The sequence below is a fragment of the Mastigoproctus giganteus genome, chromosome 7 (assembly GCF_048544385.1).
Source record: "Mastigoproctus giganteus isolate SK-2022 chromosome 7, ASM4854438v1, whole genome shotgun sequence".
In the NCBI taxonomy this organism is placed as follows: Eukaryota; Metazoa; Arthropoda; class Arachnida; order Uropygi; family Thelyphonidae; genus Mastigoproctus; species Mastigoproctus giganteus.
In genome coordinates this window covers 88416285-88443251 of record NC_143581.1, presented here as the reverse complement: position 1 = coordinate 88443251, position 26967 = coordinate 88416285, and the positions used below count along the sequence as shown (strand labels likewise).

General features: G+C 36.7%; 1 protein-coding gene across 1 annotated transcript in view; it reads left to right on the top strand.

The window, feature by feature from the left end:
- The window catches only part of LOC150083053 (uncharacterized), a 261326-nt gene that overhangs the window by 164358 nt on the left and 70001 nt on the right, over positions 1-26967 (top strand). The window contains exons 13-14 of the mRNA XM_090378376.1: positions 4884-5002; positions 26278-26482. Of these exons, the coding sequence (XP_090234502.1) occupies positions 4884-5002; positions 26278-26482 (324 nt within the window). The remainder of the gene's footprint in view (positions 1-4883; positions 5003-26277; positions 26483-26967) is intronic.

Below are 26967 nucleotides of genomic sequence, written 5' to 3'. Positions count from 1 at the left end.
GGTTCACATAAAAAAAAAAAAAAAAAAAAAATTGAATTGTTTTGGCCAGAATTTCACCTGGTACTCTGAAGATTCTCTGTCCTTGCATACACAGTCATTATCCTTTCATGAATGGCCTTTGATCCATTCCATTCTTTGGAGAGAAACTTGATGACTGAACAATGTGCCATTTTCAGTGAATCCGCAATTTGATACATGTCTTCCTTCTTTCTATTACAGCAGCACAAGCTAAGCACATAGTGGGATCAAGTTGAGATATGTAGGAACATGATAAATCATGAATCATTGAAACATAACTATGAGAAGTACCTTAGGTAGATAATTTATTGATTGCCCCTGGTATATTACGTAAGTGCATACTGATACTATGATATATAAAAGACTGTAGTGTTGTATATGAATACTACAAAACCTTAAAAACCATATTATTTGGGGTCTAAAAACTGGGTGTGTCTTATACAGTGGTTGTAGATTTTTTTACTTGAATTTCCTGCTTTTTTACGCTTGTTGTCCTTGCACTCATTGTTTTGCACTTGTTACCGGTATATTAGGTTATGTTTTGCCACATTCTGCCCAGAAATGGCTCAGAAAATATTTTCGTACAGTGCTGAATTCAAGTTAAAAGTGATCCAGTTTGCAAAAGTGAATGGAAATCGTGCTGCTGAATGTAAGTTTGGTCCTCCTACTGAGAAAACAATCTGAGACTGGCTACGGGAAGAAGAAACCCTACTGAAAACGCCACGGCAGAAGACATTCCAGTCAATATCTGGGAAATTAAAATCCCCATTATAAGACTCTGAATTACTGGCCCAATCTATTTCCCTGTACAGTTTCTTATTATACTCATCAGAGCCATTAGGGCTATAGCACACTCCTACTCTCAATTTTGATCTCCCAATGCTTATGTCACAGCAAACTGACTCAACACTGCACTGTCCAGTGATGTCGACTGGCTGCACTTCCTTGGATTTTGTGTTTCTTAACTAATAGCATAACCCCTCCTCCCTTCCTATCCTGTCTATCCTTTCTGGGCACATCATACTTCCCAAATTCCAGTTCTGCATTCCTTATATCTGTGTGACACCACATCTCTGACATCCCAACAATATCTGCCTTTGATGTTTTGAGCAATACCTCAAATTCATCAAATTTATTTACCAAACTCCTAGCATTGGTGTACACGCAAATATACATGCAGCTGTTCCTATTCTTAGCTACTGTAACACAACCCATGTGTGTACTTGTACTGCAATGACTCCGAGCAGTCTCTGAAATCTTGTTTTCCAGGCTGCTGCTCATTCCAATAGAAGCAGTGCAAGAATCACTTTCATCTCTGAGAGTGGCTACTATTAATCTATTAGTCCTTCTATCCCATTAGTCGCTGTGCAAGCTAGTAGTTTTCTGACCCATCTAATACTGCCTCGATAGCATCAGCAAATATTTTTGCGCCCTTTCTATTTAAGTGTATCCCATCCCTGTAGAAGCAGTCTCTCCTGTTAACAAGCACAGACCAGGCTGAAAAAAATTCTACCCCTTGAGCCTTGCACAATCTTTCAAGGGTCGAATTTATCGACAAGGCTGTCATCATATACACCCTCCTATCGTGTCTGGACAGAATTGCAAACACTTTCAAATTCAACCCTAATTCATGGCTTTTCTCAACAGTGACCTGTACTTGTTAAGTAATTCCGCCGGTCTCCTACTCTTAATATCATTAGTGCCAACGTGTACAACAATATCACCTTTTGTGCCCTTAAAAGATCCATATCTTTCATCAAAATGAGGCCTCCAGATCTGTATACATGCTTAACCATTACTTTCAACAAAATAATGAACTTCTTATTCCTGCTGGCAGAATTTCTGTTGATCTTTGACAGAATGCCAGAGGAGTCCTAACAGACCATCTGCATTGCTCAATTGTTGAGAGATTTAGCATTTAATAAATGGTTTGTTGCACCAAAAAAAAAAAAAAAAAAAACAATTAACAGTGAAAATGTTATCAAAATGAAGTTTTTTTAATCACACACGAAAAAAAAAAAAAAAACAGCAGTTTCTGGCCTAAGATATGCAGAAATCACATTTCCGCATATCTTAGGCTTGAAACTGCTGTTTCTCAATTGCTTCTTATACAGTCAGTCCTCACATAACACGATAGTTGTGTTCCTAGAAAGCCTCGTGCAATGCAAAATTGTGCAGTATAAACAACAGGCCCTATGGGAAAAATAGGGTTAGGTGCCGGCCACCCAAGGTTGGACACACATTTGTACCAAAACATTACCAAACACAATAAATAATCGTAATAAAACACTTATACAGTTGAAAATGTAAAATTAATAATTTAATCATTTAAATTTAGATTCTTTCCTTGAGAAAGGGTTGAAGCAGCGAAATTATGGGGAAAGTGGCGGCAGGTTTTCATCATTATCGGAACTTGGAGGTGCAGGAGATGCCGATGAGGACGTTGGACAAAATGTGGTCATGCCAGAACTACAGGGCTGTGGCTCATTTTCTCTCTCTTTCTTGGGTGTTTTCATAAAAAAGACATATAGTTTTTGTTGTTTTGCAATCTTCCTTCTTTCACAAAGCAGCTGCTTATATGGCTCCAAAGCAGATCGAATTGTATGAAGTGCTCTTCTGCTTCTTTCTGCATTATAATCGTTATCTTCTAGCCATTGCATACTTTTCTCAAATTAATTTAAAACTGAAGGTAATTCTGAAGTAGAAAGCTGTTTTATGGTGGTATTCAGGCATTCAACTTTGTCGTCTTCCTCATATTCCACCTGCCCTCCAGCAACAAGTTGTTGCAGTTCTTGAGTTGAAAGTTCTTCATGAGACTGAAGCAACTCTTCTAAATCTTTTTCCTCCAATTCCTCAAAGCCAACCTGCTTTGCTAGGGCAACACGATGTGCTTTAAATTTAGGAAGCTTGTTTACAGGATCAAAGCCTTTAAAATTACGAATAAAAATCTGGTAAAAGAGGCCGCCAAACACCATGTAAGCATTCTTTTGTCACTTTGTTCCAAACCTCCACAATTATGTAAATTGCATTCTTTATGTTGAATTGTTTCCAGAAGTCTTTAATTGTTGGTGCATTTTCACCCTCTGTTTCTGCTATCAGCATCTTAAATGTGAGGTCTTGTGTAATAGTGCTTAAAAGCAGCAATTACTCCTTGGTCAAGTGGATAAGAGATGTTGTGTTCAGTGTTAAAAACAGGATTTTAATGTTTGGTGACAGTTCAGCAAGGGTTGGAGGGTGACTTGGTGCATTGTCCAAAATAATTAAAATCTTAAAATCCAAATTTTTCTTTTTGCAGTAGCTTTGAAACACATCCTCGACAATATGTAGTAGAAGGTCAATGAAGATCTGCTCTGTCATCCTCCCTCTTCTGCTGTTCCTAAAGTAAACACCCAGGGTAGTTCTTACGATCCCTTTTAATGCTTGTGGATTGGCTGTATGATAAACCACAACAGGCTTCAGTTTCAAGTCACCACTTGCATTTGCTCCTAACATAATGGTCAGTCTATCCTTAGCAGCCTTGAAGCCTGGAGCTCGTGCTTCCTCTCTTGAGATATATGTATGTGATGGCATTTTTTTCCAGTACAGTCTGGTTTTATCAAAGTTGAAAATTTGGTCCAGTGTATAGCCCTGTTCCTCAATTAGGTGTTTCAGTATCAGCGGAAATGCCTTTTCTGCTGCTCCATCTCCACTCGCAGCCTCACCTGATAATTTTACATTGTGGAAAACGTGGTTTCCTGAAATTATTGAATCAGCCACTACTGGCAGTAAAAGGGGGCACTTCTTGGGGTTTTCAGCTTTATTTCTGAGGTCTTCAGATATTGCCAATGCCTTTGCTTTTATTGTAAACAAATTTGTTCCTGTTCTCTTCTGTTTGATCTTCTATCAAAAGATAAAAGGTGTTCCATCTCTTCCAATTCTTTGTGTCTTGATCTAACTGATTTTGTTACGCTTTGTGTTATTCCTGTATGAAAGTTGCTTTTATTTTTTCTGCATTCTTTCTAATTGTTCTCAGCGTTCCCTCATTTAGGCCTATAGCACGCACAATATTGCTTATATTTTCATTCCGCTCAAAGCTTTTCACAATTTCATATTTTTCTTCTATCGATGTTGCTTTTCTTTTTCTCTCTGAAGTATTTTCACCAGAACACTTCCTTTTCACACTTTTTTCAAGTATTTTACTAATTTTTTTGAGAATAGAACTCATTTTTTCAAGTATAAAAAGAACAAAAATGAGGAGGCAAGCTTGATATACATAAATATAAATAGCAACCGAATAAACGACACATCACCTGTGTAGAAACTGAATAAACAATGCAGTAAAAACAGAAACACACTATTCTCACATATTACATGCTTACATTTTACTAAAGCACATTTCTGGAGGTCACTACCATAAAACAGTGTGCATTTTCTGGTTTATTGGGGGTTCCTACTAGTAAAGTTTCTGTGGGTTTCTACGTTATTATGTGAAATGTATTTCCCCTTCCAGGAACTCATTAAAACAAATAAATTTTCAGAATCTTCTCTTCTTTCCTACTGTGTTGTGTTCAGTTGGAGTGATTGCGCCGCATTCGACTACCATTTCTTGTAAACACAAAGGCAAATCGTGCATAAGCAAATTATGTTTGTGTTATATGCAACATTGTTCCCCTATTTATAAATCGTATATGATCCAATCCATGTAGTGGTAAACACGTGTTATACAAGACACACACACACAGCAATATTCTGAATATTGATCTGATACTTAATATTTAATTTTTCATTTTAATGATAAGAAGCCAAATTATTGTATAATGGTTTTGCTAGTTTTGTTTTATTTTAAGTTCTGTCTCTTTCTCTCTTTTTTTTATATTTTTTAATAGCTAAAAGCAATATTCTGAATATTGATCCAGTAGCATACTTAATATTTAACTTTCCAAGGCCTGTTATAGGAAGACCATCACTTCTTTCTTTCAAAGATGTGACTGTGCTGTTTGAAAAGGTAAGTTGAAAACAATGTTTTAACAAGAGCATTATTGAAAAGTACTGGAGACAAAAATGTATTGATTGGATAATTGAATTTCACGATGATATATTTTGTTTATATGAAATATATCATCATGATATATATGAAATTATTTGATATTTGTAAAATAATAAGAGAAGTTTACCTCAATATAGTACAAAAAACACTTCCATATGATACTCTCCAGAAATTAAAACGAAAAAATTGAAAAATTTACATTAGAGTAACAAATAATTAAAAAATAATTAAAAATCAATTTACTCTAATGTGAATTTTTCGATTTTTTTTCATTTTAATTTCTGGCGAGTATCATACGGAAGTGTTCTACGTACTATATTGAGGTAAACTTCTCTTATTATTTTACAAATATTGATATCAACGTAGAACGTATTGAGCATTATAGCTCTGGTTCATACTATCTAATTCATTTTTTAAACTCTTATTGAAATCATTTGATATACATGTATATGAAAATATTCATTTATTCGATATATATGAATATATTTGCATATTTTCATATGCGAATGATTGTGGAAAATACCATACACTTGCTACATACTGATATTTTCAATATCTTTGTGAGTTGCCTTACTTTTATACCACAATTTTCACTCATGATTACAAAAGCAGTGTTTATGGTTTCTGTGGCTAGAACAGTGGTTGGAGCTCCAGGACCGCCAATTTTTGTTATTGAATCATGTCCATATTTAAACATTCTAAACACTTAAGGCAAAGGGTTTGGTTATTTCCTGACCTATCACCATCAGATAATGTTGTCTCCTTTAATGTAACGATAGATCCCATCTACCCCAGGTGCCTTTCTAATGTTTAATTTCAGCAATTTCTCCTCCACTTTACTCTCAGTTATTACAAAATCATTTAGCTCCCTGTTAGAGGTTTGATAATCTTTTGGCCTCTACTTCCCCACACAATTCCTCATGTGTGAATGTAGATGCAAAATATTCATTCAGTTTGTCAGCTGCCTGAGCAGGATCATCAACAATCGAACCATCAATATCAAGTGGACCAATCTGATTCATCCACTTCCTTCTAGAGTTTACATAAGTAAAGAAGTCTTTGCTGTTTTTCCTTTGCATTCTTTGCCAAAGATTTCTCGCAATCTGCCTTCACTTGCCTAACTGCCTTTGCAACTTGATTACAGACTAGTTTATATCTACGATAGGCTTCTGTGTCGCTTGATAATTTATTTGCGTCCCATGCATTTTTCTTTTAATTTCATATGCTTCAGCTGATGGTTTGTTGAGATGTAAACATTATTTGTGAGCAGCATATTGTTTCTTGCATATCACATACATTGTTATGCAGGCTAAACTCAACAAGCATAAACTTGATCAACCGCTAAGGTTCACACTGTGTGCACGAGTCAACAGTGCAGTTGCTATGTGATGCAACTTGGTTTGGTTTTAAATTTTGTAGCTCAGCTAGAAATAGAAAGCAGTATGATAGTTCATAAAAAATTATGATCATTGTTCATTGAACAGCTGCTGTAATTCTCTCTCTCTCTCTCTCTCTCTCTGATCGGTATGTGTTAAATGCAATTATTTGTGTCACAATGATCGTTTCAATGATACACATGCCCTGAAAAATTTCACTGCTTAAAACTAGCTATTAATGTGAGGGAGCCACCAGTACCCCAATAGGTACTCCTTTCCATGGCCCTCATCCACATCCTCTTTGATCATGTCTGCCTTCAGTTACCTTCTGCCCACAAATCCCAGATCCTATTTACTGGTTTATAAAGTGGGAAATGTATATATACACATTTCTCACTTTATCCATTCTAGTAACTCCATTATCCACCAAAAGACCATCTCAATCTCTCCTTTTTTTATTTTATCCCTAATTGGTGGTGCAGCCCCTAGATTTCCTCTAATATACATTTCTCACTTTATCCATTCTGGTAACTCCATTGTCCACCTTAATATTCCCATTTCTGCCATATGCAACCTTTGTTTTTGTCTTTTTAAATGCCCAGCACTCTGAACTGTATAACATAGCTGGGCTTCATCACTGATTTATAAACTTCAGCCTGATTGGAACCCATCAGTCACATAACACCCCCACTTACCTGTCACCATTTCAATCATTGAACACAAATTCTGTTATCACATCCTCATCAATATCCCCCTCCTGTTACTTTATTGAACTTAGATATTTAAATGAATTCCCCTGCTTTATCTCCTACTCCCTTAGCCTTACTACCATTACTTGTCTCTTTCTTCTCTTAGTTGATCAATCAGTACTATATCATCAGCAAATATTGTTCACCTGAGTGTATCCCTTCCCTGAATATTCTCTGTCAGCTGTTCTAACATCGCTGCAAGAAGAAAGGACTTAGAACAGAACAGAACTCTGATGTAAACTTACCCTCATTAAAAACTCATTGGCCTCACCATAACTCCTTACTCTGCTAACCACATCCTCATACATACCTTTTGTATGAGGATGAATAATTTTGATATTACCTTGAATAATTTTGATATTATCTCAAGGTATTTCATCCATAACAATTTCCATGAACTTCTCTTGAAACATAATTCTTTTCCAGGCCAATAAAAACCAAGTGCAAATCTTTTCTCTTCTGTCTGTATTTTTCCATCAGGAACAAAATATTAATTCCATGGTTGCCTGGCATAAAGCCAAACTGGTTTCTTCTGATATTTACCTTGTCCCTTAACCTCTGCTCAATGATCTGCTTCAATTTGATTGTCCACTATTTCTTAAAGCAAGTCATCACTAAAAACGAAACTGTCTTTCTGGAAATCCAGACCAACCATTAAAACAAATAAAAAAAATATTAAAATCAAGAAGTAGAAAAGGTTAGTGCTCTATTATAAAACAGTCAGATTGGTAGGAGTAGAGACACAGTACTTTTTCTTAGGTGTAATGACACCGACAACCATAAGAACTGTACAAAGCAACAGCATTACTAGACTCCCAATATGTTAGAGCTCAACAACAAATTAGGGTGTTACGTCAATCGCTTAATCACTTCTGCTGCACTTAGATAAAAAAAAAAGTGATAACATAAGCAGGTGCTGATTACAATAAGTGTAATTTTTTCTATGTATTCATATACGTCTGATTGGAATTAAGTGATAACATTACTCCCAGGGGTGCACATCTGGTGAGTATGATGATATCGAGGGTCCTGAGCTGGATATCATCATTCTTCTCTTTCTTGGTGATTCCCTTTTACTTCTCTCTCTCTCAGGATAATTCTGAATTTTTTTTTTTGTTTTTTTTTTGCCCCGCCCAGCATAAGCCTCAGGCTTCCTTGCGCCATATGGCTAATAATAATAATAACATTATCTGTGATAACAGTAAGCAGCATTCACTGTATTGGAATAAGAAAACTTTGCTTCCATGCATCTGGCATTTCACCCTCACCAATAATTTTATTAAATAATTCTGCTAACCTATATGTTTCAATAACTTCCAAACCTTCCCTGGTACTCCATGTGTTCCTACAGCCTTACAGTACTTAATTTTAGACAAAACTACTTCTACCTCAGCATTCTGATGGGCTATTCAGGTGTAGGGTAGATGGCCTTGAATAAATAAATATGAGGGCCCATCAAGCTCTCAACTTCAGAGCTCACTCCTGTGCATCAGGTAACACAGAGGCAATCTCGAAGGCAGAATGCGCTCGTTCCATAGGAACTAGTTATTGTTGGTTACTCTATTGTTAGGGAGACGGAGAATATATTATGCAAAAAGGATAGGTAGAACAGAACCAGGGTATATCTGCAAAAATTGATCACATTGTAGAGCAGATATCATCTTTTAAGGGCACAAAAGGTGATATTTTTGTACACGTTGGCACTAATGGCCTTAACAGTAAGAGATCTGCAGATTTAATTAACAAGTACGGGTCAATGTTGTAAAAAAAGTCGCGAGTTAGGGTTGAATTTGAAAGTGTGTGCAATTCTGCAAACAAAAGTAATATTGTTACAGTGCAACATTGTTACTTTAAGTAAAACATGGGCTGTGTTAAGGTAACTAATAGGAATAGATGCATATATACTTGCATGTACACCAATCCTAGAAGTATAGTTAATAAATTTGATGAGTTTGAAGTGCTGGTCAAGATATCAAAGGGAGATATTGTTGGCATATCAGAGACATGGTGTCACACAAATATAAGCAGTGCAGAATTGGAATTTGGGGAGTACAGTGTGTAGAGAAAAGATGGACAGAACAGGAAGGGAGGAGGAATTATGCTGTTAGTTAAGAAACACATAAAATCTAAGGAAGTGCATCGAATTGACATTGGTCGACAATGCAATGTTGAGTCAGTGTGGTCTGATGTAAGCACTGGGGAAGGTAAAATGAGAGTACGTGTGAATTATAGGCCTAATGAATCTGATGAGTATAATGAGCAATTGTGCAGAGAAATAGAGTGTACCAGTAAATTAGAATGTCTTATAATGGGGGATTTTAACTTTCCAGATATTAACTGGTACTTGTGGATTGGTCACTTGCCCACTAGTAAGACTTTTCTGGATTTACTGGATGACTGTTTTCAACAGCCACATGTTCAAGAGGCAACCAGAGGGAGTAATACTCTTGATCTGATTATCAGCAGTGATTATTCATGCATTAAGAATTTGTAGATAAAGAAACCACTGGGTGAAAGTAATCAGAGTGTACTGATCTGGGATTTAATTAAAGATGTAACTACCATCAAGGGTAAAGGAAAGGGCTTTTGCTTTCAGAAAGGTGGCTACAGTGGTCTCAGACAGTTTTTAAATTCTATACAGTGGGATCAACTTACCAGCGGTGAATTCTAAATGGGAAGCCTTTAGGGAGTTAATCTTGGAGGCTACTAGGCTTTTCATACCAACTAAGAAATATTGTTCAAGATTTAGGTCTAAATGGATGTCAGATGAACTAATGAGGCTTGTGGCAGAGAAGAAAAATGTGTGTGATGCATATAAATTAGCAGGTGGCACAGAATCCTATAGTAGATATGCACTAGACTGTAATCAAGTCAGAAAGGAGGTTAGGCAAGCAAAGATTACGAGAAATCCTTGGCTGCAAAAAAGGAAAAAAGACTTCTTTACTTGTGTAAAGAAGAAACTGGATGAATCAGATTGGTTCACTTGATGTTGGTGGTTTGACTGTTGATGATCCTGCTCAGATAGCTGACAAACTGAATGAGTATTTTGCATCTACTTTCACATATGAGAAATTCTGTATGGTAGGACAGAAGCTTACTAAACTGTAACGGGGAGCTAAATGATTTTGTAATAACAGAGAGAAAAGTGAAGGAGAAATTGTTGAAGTTAAACTTAAAAAAGGTGCCTGGAGCAGATGGAATCTATCCAGTTATATTGAAGAGGAGGCAGTGAGGAAAGTAAGCAATCCCTTAACCATAATTATGAGAGCATCCTAAGATTCAGGGGAGGACCGCATGGACTGGAGATGTGCAAATGTATCCACAATTCACAAAAGGGGTTCAAAGGGTGATGCAAATAATTATAGACCTAGTTAGTTTAACTTCTGTTCAGGAGAAAATAATGGAGTCACTGGTTAAGGAAGTGATGCAAGATCACCTAGACGAGACTGCAGTAATAGTTCAGACCCAGTATGGGTTTGTTAAGGGGAAGTCTTGTCTCACTAATTTGATTGGGTACTATGATGTGGTCCCAAAGGAACTGGATACAAAAAATAATTTTGATATTATATACTTGGATTTCAAGAAAGCTTTTGATACTGTTGCACATGGAAGACTGCTGTACAAATTGGAGTGGTATGGCATTAGGAGCAAGTTGCTGCAATGGATAAAGGGATGGTTGAGTGCAAGACGGCAGAGAGTGGCAAAAATTGGACACTGCTCTACATGGACTGATGTTATTAGTGGAGTCCCCTTGGGTTCGGTGCTGGGCCCATTGTTCTTTTGTGTATTTATTAACAATGTCGATGAAGGTATATACGATTAATGTCCAAGTTTGCAGATGATACAAAAGTTGGCTGGGTTGTTAATGATAGTAAAGACAGTATGCTATTGCAACAGCATCTAGAAAAGTTAGGTAGTTGGGCTGAAATGTAGCAACTGAAGTTTAATATTGACAAATGCCAAGTACTGCATATGGATAGCAGTAACCCAAGAGAAACGTACCAGTTGTGTGGTACTACACAACTGGTACGGGAGCTGGAGAATGAAAAAGACCTGGGGGTTAATTGTGCCATTAGATATGAAAACTGGACAGATGGGATCTATCCAGTTTTCAAAGCAGTGCAGATGGGCTGCTAGGAGCAGGTCATAGAGTTTTGTCAATGATATATAGGAATTTTGGTAGCAGAGACAAGGAGGTGATTATACCTTTGTATAAGGCAATGGTCAAGATACAGCTTTAGTACTGCATACAGGTCAGGAGGCCTCATTTTAGGAGGGATGTAGAGCTGCTAGAATGAGTACAGAGAAGGGCAACAAGATTGGTGAGAGGAACAAAGGGGTTCTCTTACCAGGAGAGGCTTAAATTCTGTAAGTTGCAGCATCTGGAGACTAGACACCTACGAGGTGATCTGATTGAGGTGTACAACGCCTTGAATGGTTTGAGCATGCTCAATGCTGATGGGATACCTCCCTTGATGAGATTAAGAACCTGAGGAGAGATAGATTCAAATTGAGGAAACACAGTTGTAGAATATATATATGTGGAAGTTTGCCTTTAGCCAAAGGGTAGTTAATTGCTGGAACAGACTTCCATCTGTTGTTGTGGAAGTTGATAACTTAAATAAATTTAAGGCTGAACTAGAAAAACATTTGGAGTGACCGGATAGGTGAAATGGGAAGGGTTTTTTTTTGGCTGATGCTCTATAAGCTTGCTTTCTTGCATCATGCACCTCAACTAATGCTAATGATAAATAGAAAAACAGCAAAGAGTTCTTTACTTATGTAAACTCTACAAGTAAAGGGATAAAACAGATTGGTCCACTTAACATAGATGGTTTGACTATAGATGATCATGCTCAGGTAGCTGATAACCTGAATAAGCATTTTGCCTCTACATTCACACATGGGGAGTTATTCAAGAAGGGCAATCCCAGAAGTTTATGAAACTCTAACAAGGAGCTAAATGATTTTGTAATAATTGAGAACAAAGTGAAAGTGGAGGAGAAATTGTTGAAATTAAACATAAGAAAGGCACGTGCAGTGGATCGGATCTATCCAGTTATATTTTTAGGAGGCAGCAAGGGAAGTAAGCAAACCCTTAGCCATAATTATCAGAGCTTTCTTGGACTCGGGGAGGTCACCATGGACTGGAGGTGTGCAAACGTATCCTCAATTCACAAAGGGGTTTCAAAAGGTGACACAAGTAGCTATAGACCTGTTAGTTTAACTAGTGTTCTGGGGATAATAATGGATTCACTGGTTAAAGAAGCATTGCAGGATCATCTAGACAAAACTGCAGTAGCGGTTAAGACACAGCATGGTTTGTTAAAGGGATATCTTGTCTGACTAATTTGATTGGGTACTATGATGGGGTCACAAAGGAACTGGATGCAAAAAGTAATTTCATTATCATATACTTGAATTTCAAGAATGAAATTCAAGTATATGATAATGTTATACTCTCATAATGTTATAATGTTATACTATGATATGTTCAAGTATATCATATACTTGAATGAAATTCAAGTATATGATATACTGTTGCAAACTGAAGACTGCTGTAAAAATTGGAGTGGTATGGCATTAAGGGCAAGTTGCTATGGCACCTCTGTAGCCAGGTGGGCAGGAGCAGCAGTGCATAGCACACGCTTCTTGATTAGACTGGGGTTCGAGCCCGTGACCGCCAAATACGGATGATGCGGAAAGGTCAGGGAATGACCACCACATATCCTCAGAGCAATATGGCCTTATTTGCTAATGCTCCAAAAAATCAAATAACAACAACAGCAAGTTGTTACAATGGATGAAGGGATGATTGAGAGGGAGACGACAGAGTGGTAATCAATGGACACTGCTCTTCTTGGAATAATGTTATTAGTGGAGTTCCCCAGTGTTCGGTGCTGGGCCCATTGTTGTTTTGTGTATTCATCAATGATATTGATAAAGGTATATAAGGTTTAATGTCCAAGTTTGCAGATGATACAAAGGTTGGTAGGGTTGTTAACGACAGTAAAGACAGTATGCTACTGTAACTGGATCTAGATAAGTTGGGCATATGGGCTGAAAAGTGGCAATTGAAGTTTTAACATTGACAAATGCAAAGTACTGCATATGGGTAGCAGTAACCCAAGAGAAACATATCAGCTGTGTGGTACTGCACTCAGGGAAGTGGAGAGTGAAAAAGACCGGGTGGGGTAATTGTGCCATTGGATATGAAGTGCTCTGAGCAGTGCAGACAGGCTGCCAGAGCAGGTCATGAAGTCTTGGCAATGATATTTAGGAATTTTGCTAGCAGGGACAAGGCGTTGTAAAAGGCAATGGTCAGGCCACAACTCGAATACTGTGTACAGGTCTGGAGGCCTCATTTTTGGATGAGTGTAGAGTTTCTAGAACGAGTACAAAGAAGGGCAACAAAATTGGTGAGTGAACTAAGGGGTGCTCTTAACAAGATAGGCTTAAGTTCTGCAGTGCAGTGCCTGGAGACTAGGCACATGCTGATGGGATTATTTATTATTATTATTATTAGTAGTAGTATTAGCCATATGGTGCAAGGAAGCCTGAGGCTTATGCTGCATCAGGCAAAAAAAAATTGAGTAGCCTTAGAGAGAGAGAGAGAACAGTAGAAAGAAATCACCAAGAAAGAGAAGAATGATGATATCCAGTTCAGGACCCTGGGTATGCCAAGCCCATACTCACCAGATGTGAGCTCCTGGGACGATTCTTCCACTTGCTCAGATTAAGAACTTCAGGGGGCATAGATTCAAATTGAGGAAAGACAGTTGTAAAATAGATGTGTGGAAATTTGCCTTTAGCCATCAGGTATTTGATTGCTGGAAGAGACTTCCATGTTTTGTTGTGGAAGTTAATAGCGTAAATAAATTTAAGGATGAGCTGGGCAAGAATTTGTAGTGAACAGATGGGTGAAATGGTAGGGTTTTTTTTTTTTTGGCTGATCCTGCATTAGCTTTCTTTCTTGCATCATATGCCTCAACTAATGCTAATGCCTCATGAATTATTGTGATGCCTATCATTCCTATCTGTTTTGCGGCAACTACTGGTTCTCCTCAGAATTTTTCATTTAATAAATCCTTGAAATACCTATAATGTCATCATCCTCCTCCTCCTCCTCTCTTGTCAGAAATTGTCTATTCTTATCCTTAATAAACTCTGTAGATCCTATATCCCTTGTTTTATACTCTCTTGCCTCTGTCAGTTGGTAGAGTTGTTTTTCTCCTTCTCTAAAATCTAGCCTGCTATACATCCCATTGTATCTTTCAAATTTTGCCTTGCTCACATTTCTTTTGTCCTTCCTAACACTCTTGTACACTGCCAATCTGTCTCTTCTCTGCTCCTTTGCCATCTCTTCACATATACCGTGGATATGATCATGTCCCCAAAATGAATTATGAAAAAAAGAGGAGTGTGTTCAAAGAACTAGCAGTTTCTTATTGGAAACTGGAAAAAGTAAATACTATATATACTCGTATCTACTGTAAATTCTATTACCATATTTCCAAGAGGAAAAATTAGCTAAAAATTGGCTGTATAATTGCTTCAATGTATTCAGTATTCAGTTGCAGAGTAATTTTTGTAAACAACAGGACTTGTCAGAAACTAATTAATGTATACACCCAGTTTCTCTCTTAAGCTAAAGATGCAATAAAAGAGTATATGATTGGAAAGCTAATTACAAACAGATACCTATGGAGGAAATTACAACTACCATTCATCAAGTGCATTACATTAGTATTAGTAGAGGCATATGATGGAAGAAAGCAAGCTTATACAGCATCAGCCAAAAAAGAGAAAAAAAAAAACACCATTCCATTTCACCCATCCATATGCTCCAAAAGTTTGTCCACTTCTTACTTGAATTTATTTAAGCTATGAACTTCCATGATGAGAATAAAGAAATATGAAACCATGAAGAGAGATGCTAAGAGGATAGTTAACGAGGATAGAAGACTGTGGTTGGAAGAATGGAGTGAAACTCTACGACAAGATATCGACGGTAATAAAAAGATGCTGTTATGGTGTGGTGAGGAATAGAAGAAGAAATGGTGAACAGAGCAAATACTTGATGGATGAGAACCTAATAACCAAGGATGATGAGATAAGAGAAACATGGAAGAAGTATTTTGAAAATCTGTTTAACATGCAGGACAGCCAGCAAAAGGGAAAAGGCAGGTTGATCATAGAAGAGGGGATGAAAGAGAAGAGAGAGAGAGAGTGAGCAGACAGACCTGACATGGAATGATGTAGTGCAGGCATGAAAATACATCAAGACAGGTAAGTCTGATGGTGTGGATGAGATAAATGGAGAGATGCTGAAGGCAGGGATAGCGTGGACATATAGACTGTTCTGTAAGATCTGGGTTGAGAGACAGGTGCCGAAGGACTGGAAAGAAGGTTTGATCATCCCTTTGTTCCAGAAGGGGAACAGGAAAAAGTGTTCCGATTATAGAGGCATCACACTGACATCACATGTGAATAGGCTGTATGAAAGAGTGTTAGAGCGGAAGATAAGAGGAACGATTGAAAATAGGATGGCTTGAGGCCTGGCAGATCAATGGTGGATCTAATTTTCCGCATCAGGCAACTGATGGAAAAGTGTTATGAACACAATAAAGAATTATGGATGGCATTTTTGGATTTAGAGAAAGCATTTGATGCCATAAAGACAGAGAAAGTGTGGGAGGTTTGAGAAACTTGGGGATAGAGGAACATGTTATGGAGAGAATTGAGATTATGTGCGCCAATACAGTGAGCAAAGTAAGAACAATGATAGGGTTGATTGTTTGTTTGTTATTTGGTTTTTAGGAGCATTAGCAACTAAGGCCATATTGCTCCGGGGATATGTGGTGGTCATTCCCTGACCTTTCTGCATCCTCCATATTTGGTGGTCACAGGCTCGAACCCCAGTCTAATTAAGAAGCGTGTGCTATGCACTGATGCTCCTGCCCACCTGGCTACAGAGGCACTGATGGGGTTGATAGAGAGCTTCAAAATAACATCAGGTTTGAGGCAAGGAGGCATCCTGTCACCATTAATATTCATAGCTGTAATGAATGATGTGCAGTGTAGAGTGGTGGAACAACTTGGACAGGACCAGATGAAAGTCATGCTATTTGCAGATGACCTCTGCATATGGGGAGAGCGAAGTGAACAAGTGCAACAGCAAGTTGATATATGGGCTAGTATGGCCAATGAATTTGGACTGGTTTTCAGTCAGGAGAAGAGTGAAGTAATGGTTCTAAAGAGGAGTGGCGAGCTTGACGGATGGAAGGGAAAGAGCTAAAAATGATTAGCAACTTCAAGTATCTTGGAAGCACCATTACAAAGACTGGAGTGATAGACGAAGAAATAAGTAGAAGGACATAAGTGGGCGGAAATTTCTATAGGCAGAGGAGATCTGATCTGGAACAGGAACATACCACTGAAGTGTAAGAAGGCTATATATCAGGCCTATTACGTACCAATTCTGACATATGCATCTGAAACTTGGACTATGAGGAAAAAAGTATGAAAGCAGAATTCAGGGGGCAGAAATGAGATTTGTGAGGAGCATAGCCAGAAAGACAAGATGTGACAAAATCAGGAATGATGTGCTTAGGGAGAGAATTCAGGTTGAAAAACTCCAAAATAGGATTGAAAGGTCCCATTTGAAGTGGTTTGGACACATCAAGAGGATGAACGAGAGGCATTTGCCAAGAAGAATATTTGATTTACAATTAAGGGACATAAGACCAAGGGGGAGACCAAGAATGAGATGGCAAGACATTATAAAGACCGATGTCATTAAGAGAGAAGGAAACTGGAGAGAAGTACATGGACAGGGCATGGTGGCAAGGCTTCATACGTCGACCCGTGGAATAATGGAACAGTGACAGATGATGACGATGAACTTCCATAACCACAAGTGGAATTTTGTTCCAGCAATTAACCACTCACTGGCTAAAGGCAAATTTCCACACATCTACAACTGACTTTCTTCAATTTGAATTTATGCCCCTTCAGGTGAATAATCTTGGCAAGAGGAGGAATTGCATCAGCATTCAGCTTGATTAAACTGTTCAAAGCCTTAATGCCTGAATCAGGTCACCATGCAGGTGCCTAATATCAAAACACTGCAATTTGCAGTGTTTTGATATTAGCCTTCCTAAAATGAGGCCTCCAGACCTGTATGCAGTACTCAAGGTGTGGCCTGACCATTGCCTTATATCAAGGGATAATCGGCCGACCGGGCTAGTCGGGTGGATAAAGTGCCTGCCTGGCAACCCAAAGGTCGCGGGTTCGATTCCCGCCTCGGGCTTGGATCAATGTACTGCAAAAACCTTGGGAGGTGCATTATGGCCACAGAAGCCTATGCGCCAACAACTACCAAAAAAAAAAAGGGGGGGGGGGATATTCACCTTATCCCAGCTGCTCTGGCTGCCTGTTTGCACTGCTCAGAAAACTTCATTTCTGACTACACAATTACCCCCAGGCCCTTTTCATTCTCCACTACCCTGAGTTTAGTACCGCACAGTTGGTACATCACTCTGGGGTTACTGCTACCCATATGCAGCACTTTGCATTTGTTAATGTTAAACTTGAAGGTATATCCTGTTGCAGTAGCATAATGTCATTAACAACCTTGCCAACATTCCATCTTCTGCAAACTTAGACATTAAGCCTGATATACCTTCATCAATATCACTGATATACATAGAAAACAATGATGGGCTCAACACCAAAACTCTGGTAGACTCCACTAAGTGGAGTCTACCAGAGTTTTGGTAGACTCCACTAATGTTACATGAAGAGTAGTGTCCATTGTTTACCATTCTCTGTCTTCTCCCACTCAATCATCCCTTTACCCATAGCAGCAACTTGGCCTTAATGTCATACTGCCATAATTTGTACAGCAGTCTTTTATGTGCAACAGTATCAAAAGCTTTCCTGAAATCCAAGTATATGATATCAAAATTATTTTTTGCATCCAGTTCCTTTGTTACTGCATCGTAGTATCCAGTCAAATTGGTCAGACAAGATTTCCCCTTAACAAAACCCATGCTGTGTCTGAACTATAACTGCAGTCTTGTCTAAATAACAGGTCTGTAATTACAATAAAAATCTACAATTTCTTAATTGTGTTCTTATGTGTTCATACCTAAACCATACACGAAATATGTCACATTCTTTCCGTTATAACCATGATAGCTTTTGCTACATTTGCAGAAAAGTGATGTTAAAATTGCAGTGTAAGCCACTGTCACAACTTGTGAGAAAAGCCTATGAACTCTCTTTTGGTTGAAAGTTCAGAGATGAAGATAAAGTATGGCTGCCAGAGATTTTCTGTAGTTCATGTTCAAGAACATTAACAGTCTGGCTTAGAGGTAGCCATAAATCTATGCATGCCTTTTGCTATTTCAGTGATATGGCGGGAACCTCCAGACCACATAAACGATTTTTACTCTTGCATATTTTTGGTTTTTCTGGGAAATCCAAGGGTCTAATATCCCAACATACATTCTGCTCTAAGGCCAGTTCCTCATGATGATACCGTGCCAGTGCCACCAGAACCATATGGACTTGACTCTGATTCAGGATCAAAAAAGGAGTCTCCAGAAGATTCCCAACCCAGAACGAGTACAGATCCAAACTTTTCAACTCTTGATAATGCAAAGCTGCATCTAATCACTCAGGCAGAATTGAACAATTTGTTCAGAGATTTGGACCTCTCCAAAACTAAGGCTCAGTTACTAGGATCACAGCTTCAGCAGTGGAATCTTCTTGAAAAGGGTGCCAAGGTTTCTTTTTATTGGAAGAGGCAAACTAGCATAATGATTTATTACTCCATGGATGGTGTTTTGGTTTATTGTAACAATGTCCAGGAATTAATGAAAGAGTTGTATCTGGACTTGAACTAGCAGTGGAGGCTTTTCATTGATTCATCCAAGATCAGTTTGAAAGCAGTTTTACTCAATGGAAATAAGTATCCATCTGTACCATTTGCCCAAGCAATTCACACATGAAAGAAACATGAGAACCTATAGGGTCTTTTTCAAAAAATGTGCTATCAAGGATACAAATTGAATATCTATGTCAACCTAAAAATGATAGCTTTGCTGACTGGGTTGCAAAGTGGTTACACTAACTGCTGCTTTTTATGCGAGTGGAACACCCGAGTGAAGGATTGCCACTATAGAGTAAAAAAGTGGCCAGACCATTGAGAAGCTACACCAGGCCAGAAAAATGAAAAATGTAGCACATCCTGCTTCAGTGGATAAACTAAAAATTGCATATCAGCTAGGTTTGATAAATATATTTGTGAAAGCAATGGATACAAAAGGAGAAGGATTTTCCTGTTTGAAACAAGTTTCCTCAAATCAGTGAGGCCAAGATAAAAGAGTCAAGGTTTGTGGGTCCTCAAATCAAACTGCTATTCCAAAATGAAGAATTCACTAAAATATTAAATTCTACAGAAATAAGAGTCTGGAAGACATTCAAAAACATCTGCTGTAACTTTTTAGTCACTTAGAAATCACAAAATTACAGCAAAATTGTGGATGAGCTAATTTTAGTACAGAGCATTAAGATGCAATGTCCTTAGAGTTCTCATTTTAGACTTTTTTTCCTAAAAACTTGGGAGCAGTCTCTGATGAACACTGTGAAAGGTTTTACCAACGTATTTCTCACATGGAAAAAAGATACCAGGGAAATGGAGTCCAGATATGTTGACCAACTATTGTTGGAATCTTGTACTGGAGACACCAATGGATGATTATAAAAGGCAAAAAAATGAAAAAAATAATAAGTGTTTTGTCATTAGATAAGCATTTTTGTAAATGGAATAAGGTTATAGATCCATTATTCAATATTTAGTACTGTAAGGTTAACATTTTCTTAAAATATATTAGATAATTGAGAGCTATTAAGTGCTCGATAATTCCTAAATTCTATTATATTATAAATCAACAGGGATTACCTTTATTTTTGATATAGGAAGCTTCTTTTTTTAAGTTTTTAATAAATAATTAAAATTTTTAAAACATGCAATATGTTTTACATTTTATTTTAAAAAAGTAATAATAAATATTTTGCTGAAAATTTCAGAAAATCATTTTAGGCAGAAAATAGAAAAAACAGCCTCTTATTCTCTTCCTTTTTTTCAGTTTAAATGATTAAATATGGCCTGATTCTACACCTACATAAAGTGTAAATGCAGAATCAGGTTTTTTTTGTAGGTGTGCAATCAATTTCAACATACGTATTTTTGCTTATGTGTCATCATCATCAGCAGCCATTTTCAATCCACTGCAGGATGAAGGCCTCTCCAGCAACTTTCCAGTTCCTTCTGTTTTGTGTAATGGCCATCCATTTACTGCCCACGAACTCATGAATTTCATCTGTCCATCCCCCATTGTTGTCTTCCAGGTTTTCTTCTAGCTTCGATTGGGTACCATTCTGTTATTTTCTTATTTCATTTGTCATCATCATCCCTTCAAGCTATCTGTCCTGCCCAAGACCATTTTAGTTCTTTAGTTTTGATAAGAATGTCCTTAACTTGAGTTTGCTGCTTAATCCATGTGTTTCTCTTCTTATCTAAGTCTGATTCCTAATATAATTTGTTCCATTCTTCACTGTATAGTTCTCAGCTTCTCTTCCATTCTTTTGGTGAGTGCCCAAGTTTCACTTCCATAAGTCATGGTGGGGAATATACATTGGTTCATTATTTTACATTTCAGACAAATTGGGATATTGCTCCTCAGTATATAACTATATTTCCTGAATGCTATCCATCCAAAATTTATTCTTCTCTTGACTTCCAGCCATTTATAATTATTACAGCTAATGACTTATCCCAGCTAAGTTACCATTCTGTTATTTTCTTATTTCATTTGTCATCATGCCTTCAAGCTATCTGTCCTGCCCAAGACCATTTTAGTTCTTTAGTTTTGATAAGAATGTCCTTTACTTGAGTTTGCTGCCAAATCCATGTTTAAGACTGTTCTTCAGACTCTTCTTATTTAAGAGTCTGATTCCTAATAATTCGTTCCATTCTTCGCTGTGTTTTCAACTTCTCTTCCAATCTTTTGGTGAGTGCCCAAGTTTCACTTCCATAAGTCATGGTGGAGAGTATACATTGGTTCATTATTTTACATTTCAGACAAATTGGGATATTGCTCCTCAGTGACTATATTTCCTGAGTGCTATCCATCCAAAATTTATTGTTCTCTTGGCTTCCAGCCATTTATCATTATTACAGCTAATGACTTGTCCCAGATAAGTATATGAATCCACCATTTCAACTACTGCTCCTTCAATTATTATATCCCGTTCTGTGGCATAACTTTTTCATCATTACTTTTGTTTTAGCCATATTCATCTTTAGTCTGAAATCCTTACTAGCTCTGCATAACTGATTAAGATTTTCCTCTAATTTTTTGGGATCGTGGCTTATAATCACAATGTCATCTGCAAATCGTAAATGGTTTAGGTACTCTCCATTCACATTGACTCCTTTCTGCAACAAGTCTAATCTTCTGAAAGTTTCCTCAAGGGCAGCAGTAAACAACTTCGGAGACGGTTGTCTCCATGTCGAACTCCTTTCTCAGTTTTAAATTTTCTACTGTCTTTGTTTAGTCTAATAAAGGAGGTAGCATTCTCATATATTTTTTTTCAAAATCATAATGAATTAGGTATCTATGCCTTGTTTTTTCAGTGCCTGAAACTTTGCCTTATACTGTATGGAATCAAATGCCTTTTAATAATCCACAAATGCCAGGCATAATGGTGTTTTATATTCATTTGCTTTCTCCATTAGCTGTGATATTATGTGAAAGTGATCCATAGTTGAGGAATCCTGTCCTAAAGCCAGCTTGCTCTTTCTGTTGATTCTCATTGAGTATTCTTTCTAATCCATTAGTATTATGTATTATTATGTATATAAATTATTTAAAAAAAAAAAGAATACGACGTATAATATATATTTGATACTATTAGGTACTTCCATGCTTAGGTTCTCGCTGTATAGTGACCACCTTGAGAGAATATCGGGTTTCTTGTTCCTGTCTTCTTATAGTATCATATTACTTGCTTTTCTTTTTCACTATTTCAGTAAACATCTGCAGTTTAACCCTGAAAGATTTATTGTTGTTTCCACATAGTAGGAATGCAAAACAATATTCTCTCAAACAGTAATAAATCTTTAAAAAAAGCAAATGATTGGCATTCTGCCTAAACAGTGGCGTGGTACTGGACAAATGCCAATGCCTGGGTCACCTGACAGATTCTCACACTCAATATCTGTATGAGAAACTAAAAGAAAATCACTTCAGAAACTATTGCAGCAAAAGTTTGACTATACAGGCACTCCCCGACTTACATAAATTCAACTTTATGTAAGTTTTTGCTGGCCAGTGCAAACTGAAAAAAATATGGAAATGTATTTTGCATCCTGTAGGAATAAATGGAGGTACTGTGAAAAGATATCATAATGAACCTAATGACACATTTTTTTTTTTTTTTTTTTGGTAATTTGTTCCAAGACCTCAGAAGTTGAAATTTTCGCTATATAACTAAGCTATTTAACTCTCTCTAAAAGGTCATTTTTATAATTGAAATTGTATTAGTTTTATATAAATTTATGTCATATAAGCACAACACAAAAATCACTTTTAACTAAAGGATGCAAAAACAGAACACTCGGCCAACATGTTTACAAATACTACTGTTGGCTGAGAGGAAGGGCTACATGGTCCGGCTGGAGAATGCACTACACTTTTATCATTATCATATGTTCCGTTATAAGAATCAATTTTGAATGCCTGTGTGATATTTTTCTAATGCACATTTCTGGAGGTCACGACCATAAAACAATAAAAAAAATTTGCACTTTCCGGTCTATTGGGCTTTTCTGATAGTGAAATCTATTATAAATGGATAGTAAACTCAATGTTATTGCATTTGCGATTATACCGATTATTGTAATTGTGTGTGTTTTTATTTATTATGGTGAAATGGGTTCCCCCATTTGCTGAAATCTTCAATCATATAAAAAACATAAATTTTCAGAAACTTCTCTTCATTCCTATTTACTTATTACAATGATGAAGGGAAAGCGACCAATGGAAAGTGCAAGTGGTGGCAGTGCTAGAAAACAAAACAAAATTGATTTAGAAATGAAGATGAAAATGATTAAGAAATAAGATGCAGGATAAAGTTTGTCATCTATTGAATGGGAATTAGGTCTCACTGCTTCAACAGTGAATACTATTTTATAGGACAGTGCATGTATAAAAGAACATGTTAAAGGATCAATGCATTTAAGAACAACAGTGATCACAAAACAGCGTTCAGGTGCTATATCAAAGATGGAAAAGCTAGTAATAATATGGATGAAAAATCAGATTCAGTCTAATGACCATTCAAGCAAAAGCAAGAAGTGTTTATGAAGATATTAAGGATAAGTACAGTGAACCCCCAAGCCAAGTTCGTGGCAAGCAATGGGTGGTTTAATAGGTTCAAGCATCGCGCTGGTTTCCACAATGTTAAAGTAAAATTTTTGTAATTGCACACTTTTGTAATTTTTCCTGCACAAAAAAATTGAATAAATAATTATATTTACATGTTGTCGAACATGTTTTTTTTTTTTTTTTTTTTGCTTCAATCAAATTCAGCACACGTAGTTGCAAGTGCTGCCTAAATTTAGGTAAATTCTGACTTACATAAAATTTGACATAAGTAGAGTTCTGTGAAACACAACCCTTACATAAGTCAAGGAGTGGCTGTATTTAGTAAAGTAGAAAATTTTCTGAATTTTAGTCGATTAATAGTTAATGCAGGAATGTTATTTTCAAGGGTCAATCACCTGTCAGGTGACTTTCCATCACCTTTGATGATATATGAATAAAATTTTATAAACATTTGGTTTTATAAAATTTCTTGTCTTATTATGATAATATATGAATAATAATATTATTAATTAATGTAGATTAGTATATCTAATAAGTAAATACATAAGTCAGTGGCAGAGAAAAACAAAGAGAAGTATACTGTACACTGTAATAAGGCATTGCAACCAATAGTTGTGATGATCAATACAACTGATATTGATAATTGTTGTAAAGAAAAATTATCTACATTTGTATATTCAGAACATTTACATAGTTACTGTTCACCAATCCTAAAATGAGATCATTCATTCATTGTTTGCATTCTACAGTAAACAGTTAGCAACTGTTATGAACCAGTCCATACACCAGGTTGCAACAATAGATTCAGAGTTCATTCAAGTCATTGTTGTAGTACTGGAGTATAGCAAAATTGCAACAGTTTACCCAATAGTATTATTTTTACTGACTCTCTCAGTGCCCTTCTTGCTTTCAGAAACCAACAAAGCATCACAACTACCTGCTTGGTAATATTCAAAACTTGCTTGCTCATCTAGCTAAGAACACAAAAGTAGTAAAATTTTGTTGGGTTGCTAGCCATATTGGCATACCTGGCAATGAGTGTGCTGTATAGCCAAATCTGCTGTGGAACCAATTGATGATTCTTTCAAAATTCCTTTCACCAACTATAAAAGTGTTATAATAAAGCAAAGTATGAATTATTGGCAAACCATTTGACGAAACCAAGAAGAAACTCCTTCGGATTAAACCAGAACTCCAGTCTTGGCCATCTAGTTTCCGCTTTAACCGAAAGGAAGAAGTCACACTTAAAAGATTACGAATAGGACATATATATACACCTTACTCAATTTTATCTTCTTTCTTTCTTTCTTCCTTCCTTCCTTCCTCAGATCCGCCTTTTTGTCCAAACTGCCATGCTCAAATCACAGTCCAGCACCTCATAGTCTGCCCTCTCTATAATGGAGTACGGCAAACCACCTTCTTATCAAGCCATGCAGTCCTAATCGCACCTACTTTGCAACAAATATTAGACAACAGATCTGACATTAATGCAGTTTTCACTTTCCTAAAAAGAAAAAAATGCCAAGACAGAATATAATACTTAAATCTCACATAATGCACATATCTCACTTTTAATAACGCTTGTTATCTCCTAACATTGTTTGAGGCATAATGGCCTTTAGCTGCCATTGTACCATAAAACCACCACCACCAACAACAACAAATACTGTAGTATAGACACTAACACACAGTTAATGATCCATAAGGCTATCTTTCTTCAGTTAAGGTGGGGTGCCCTCTAAGTTGTCCTGCATGATAGCATTCGATGTGCATTGGATTGACAAATAGCTGAGATAGTGTTCCTATTGCAGTGATCATCTGCAGATTTTTTGAGACATACATCATGGTTTTGCACTAATGCCAGCATTTAGAACAGGCAAAATATAGCTGTTAAGCTTAGGCAGGAGTAATAGGGAATTTAATGTTGCAGACTTGTTTCTCTTTGCAGAGAAACAAGGGAGGGAGGGGATTTTCCGCCAATACATGTCCTGTATTGGCGGAAAGTAGAGATTATTTCAATCAGGAGCTTTACAGTGATAATGAGTCTTTGGGTCTCGGTGAGCACTGGAAAATGCTGAATTCCCAGGGATAAAACCAGTGCCATAGTTTCTGTGGTGGGAACTGAGATTTCCAGTTGGTCCACTTCAGCAGCCAGAACTTTTCACAAAAGATGGGATTAATTGTAAAGGGGCTGCAAATGTCCAGATTTCCACTGCATAGAGAAGAGGTGATTAGATTATGGTTCTGATGTGTGCTCCTAATTACTGTTTCAATTTACTATGTACTGGGGGGCACAATTCATCTAAGATGCTGAAATGTGATATTAGGTTGTTAAAATGTCAATGGAACTTAAGTTTTGGATCAGATGTTTTTTCCTAGGATATGTACAGGTTGAAAAATTTGGAATCAAAATGTTGTCTATGGTTGCAGCCATAGAGCAACCAGCAGTGATTATCTGAGAGGAAAAGAGGAAGATAACTATCAGTGTGTGTGTGTGTGTGTGTGTGTGTGTGTGTATATATATATATATTTCAATATAAAAATAGGGTAGTGCTAAGTTCTTGATATAAGAACTTCGAATATCAAATTTTTTTGTCTAAAAATAAGTAGCTAAAATTAATACTTTACTGGTTTCATTTAATTTGCAGTTTGGACATCTGTTGGAGCACTGCCTGTCTGTTGTTCCTTATAGTGAAATAGCTGGATTAAATAATGTTGAGTGGGATGCTGTAGAAATTTGTTCCAAATTTATGGTTCACTGGCTATATCATTATGAGACTGCTTCTTCACTTAGCAGCCATGTAGATACAAAACAACCACTCCCGATAGACATACATAAGAATTTATGTAATAGTAAGTTTCCATTCCTTTTTAAATAGTAAAAAATTTAATTTTTTAAACTTAATACTAGATATACTATTATATATTTTTATAATCTTTTTAAAATTTTATATACTTTTTTTGTGTAAATATTTTTTAATTTTTATTTCCATAATAATTTTATAATTACCAACAAACAGATTATCATTTTGTATTAATAATAATAATGGGCATGCTACTTTTTAATTATTACTGACTACCATTTTTCAAATAGTAAGAACAAACTATAAATTAACAGAAGCTTCAAACCTAAAATTGGCAAGATATTAGTATTATATTATTGTGGAATTAAGAAATAAAAATTTAAATTTAAAAACAACAAACTTGTTCCAAGTTCATGAGAATCTTCTGAAACTGATTTGCTGCAAACAATGTGTTCGAATGAGCTGATTGTGCCAATGAAAAAAAAAATATGGCTGACATTGTATAATGCTAACAATACAGTACTTTTGTAAGTA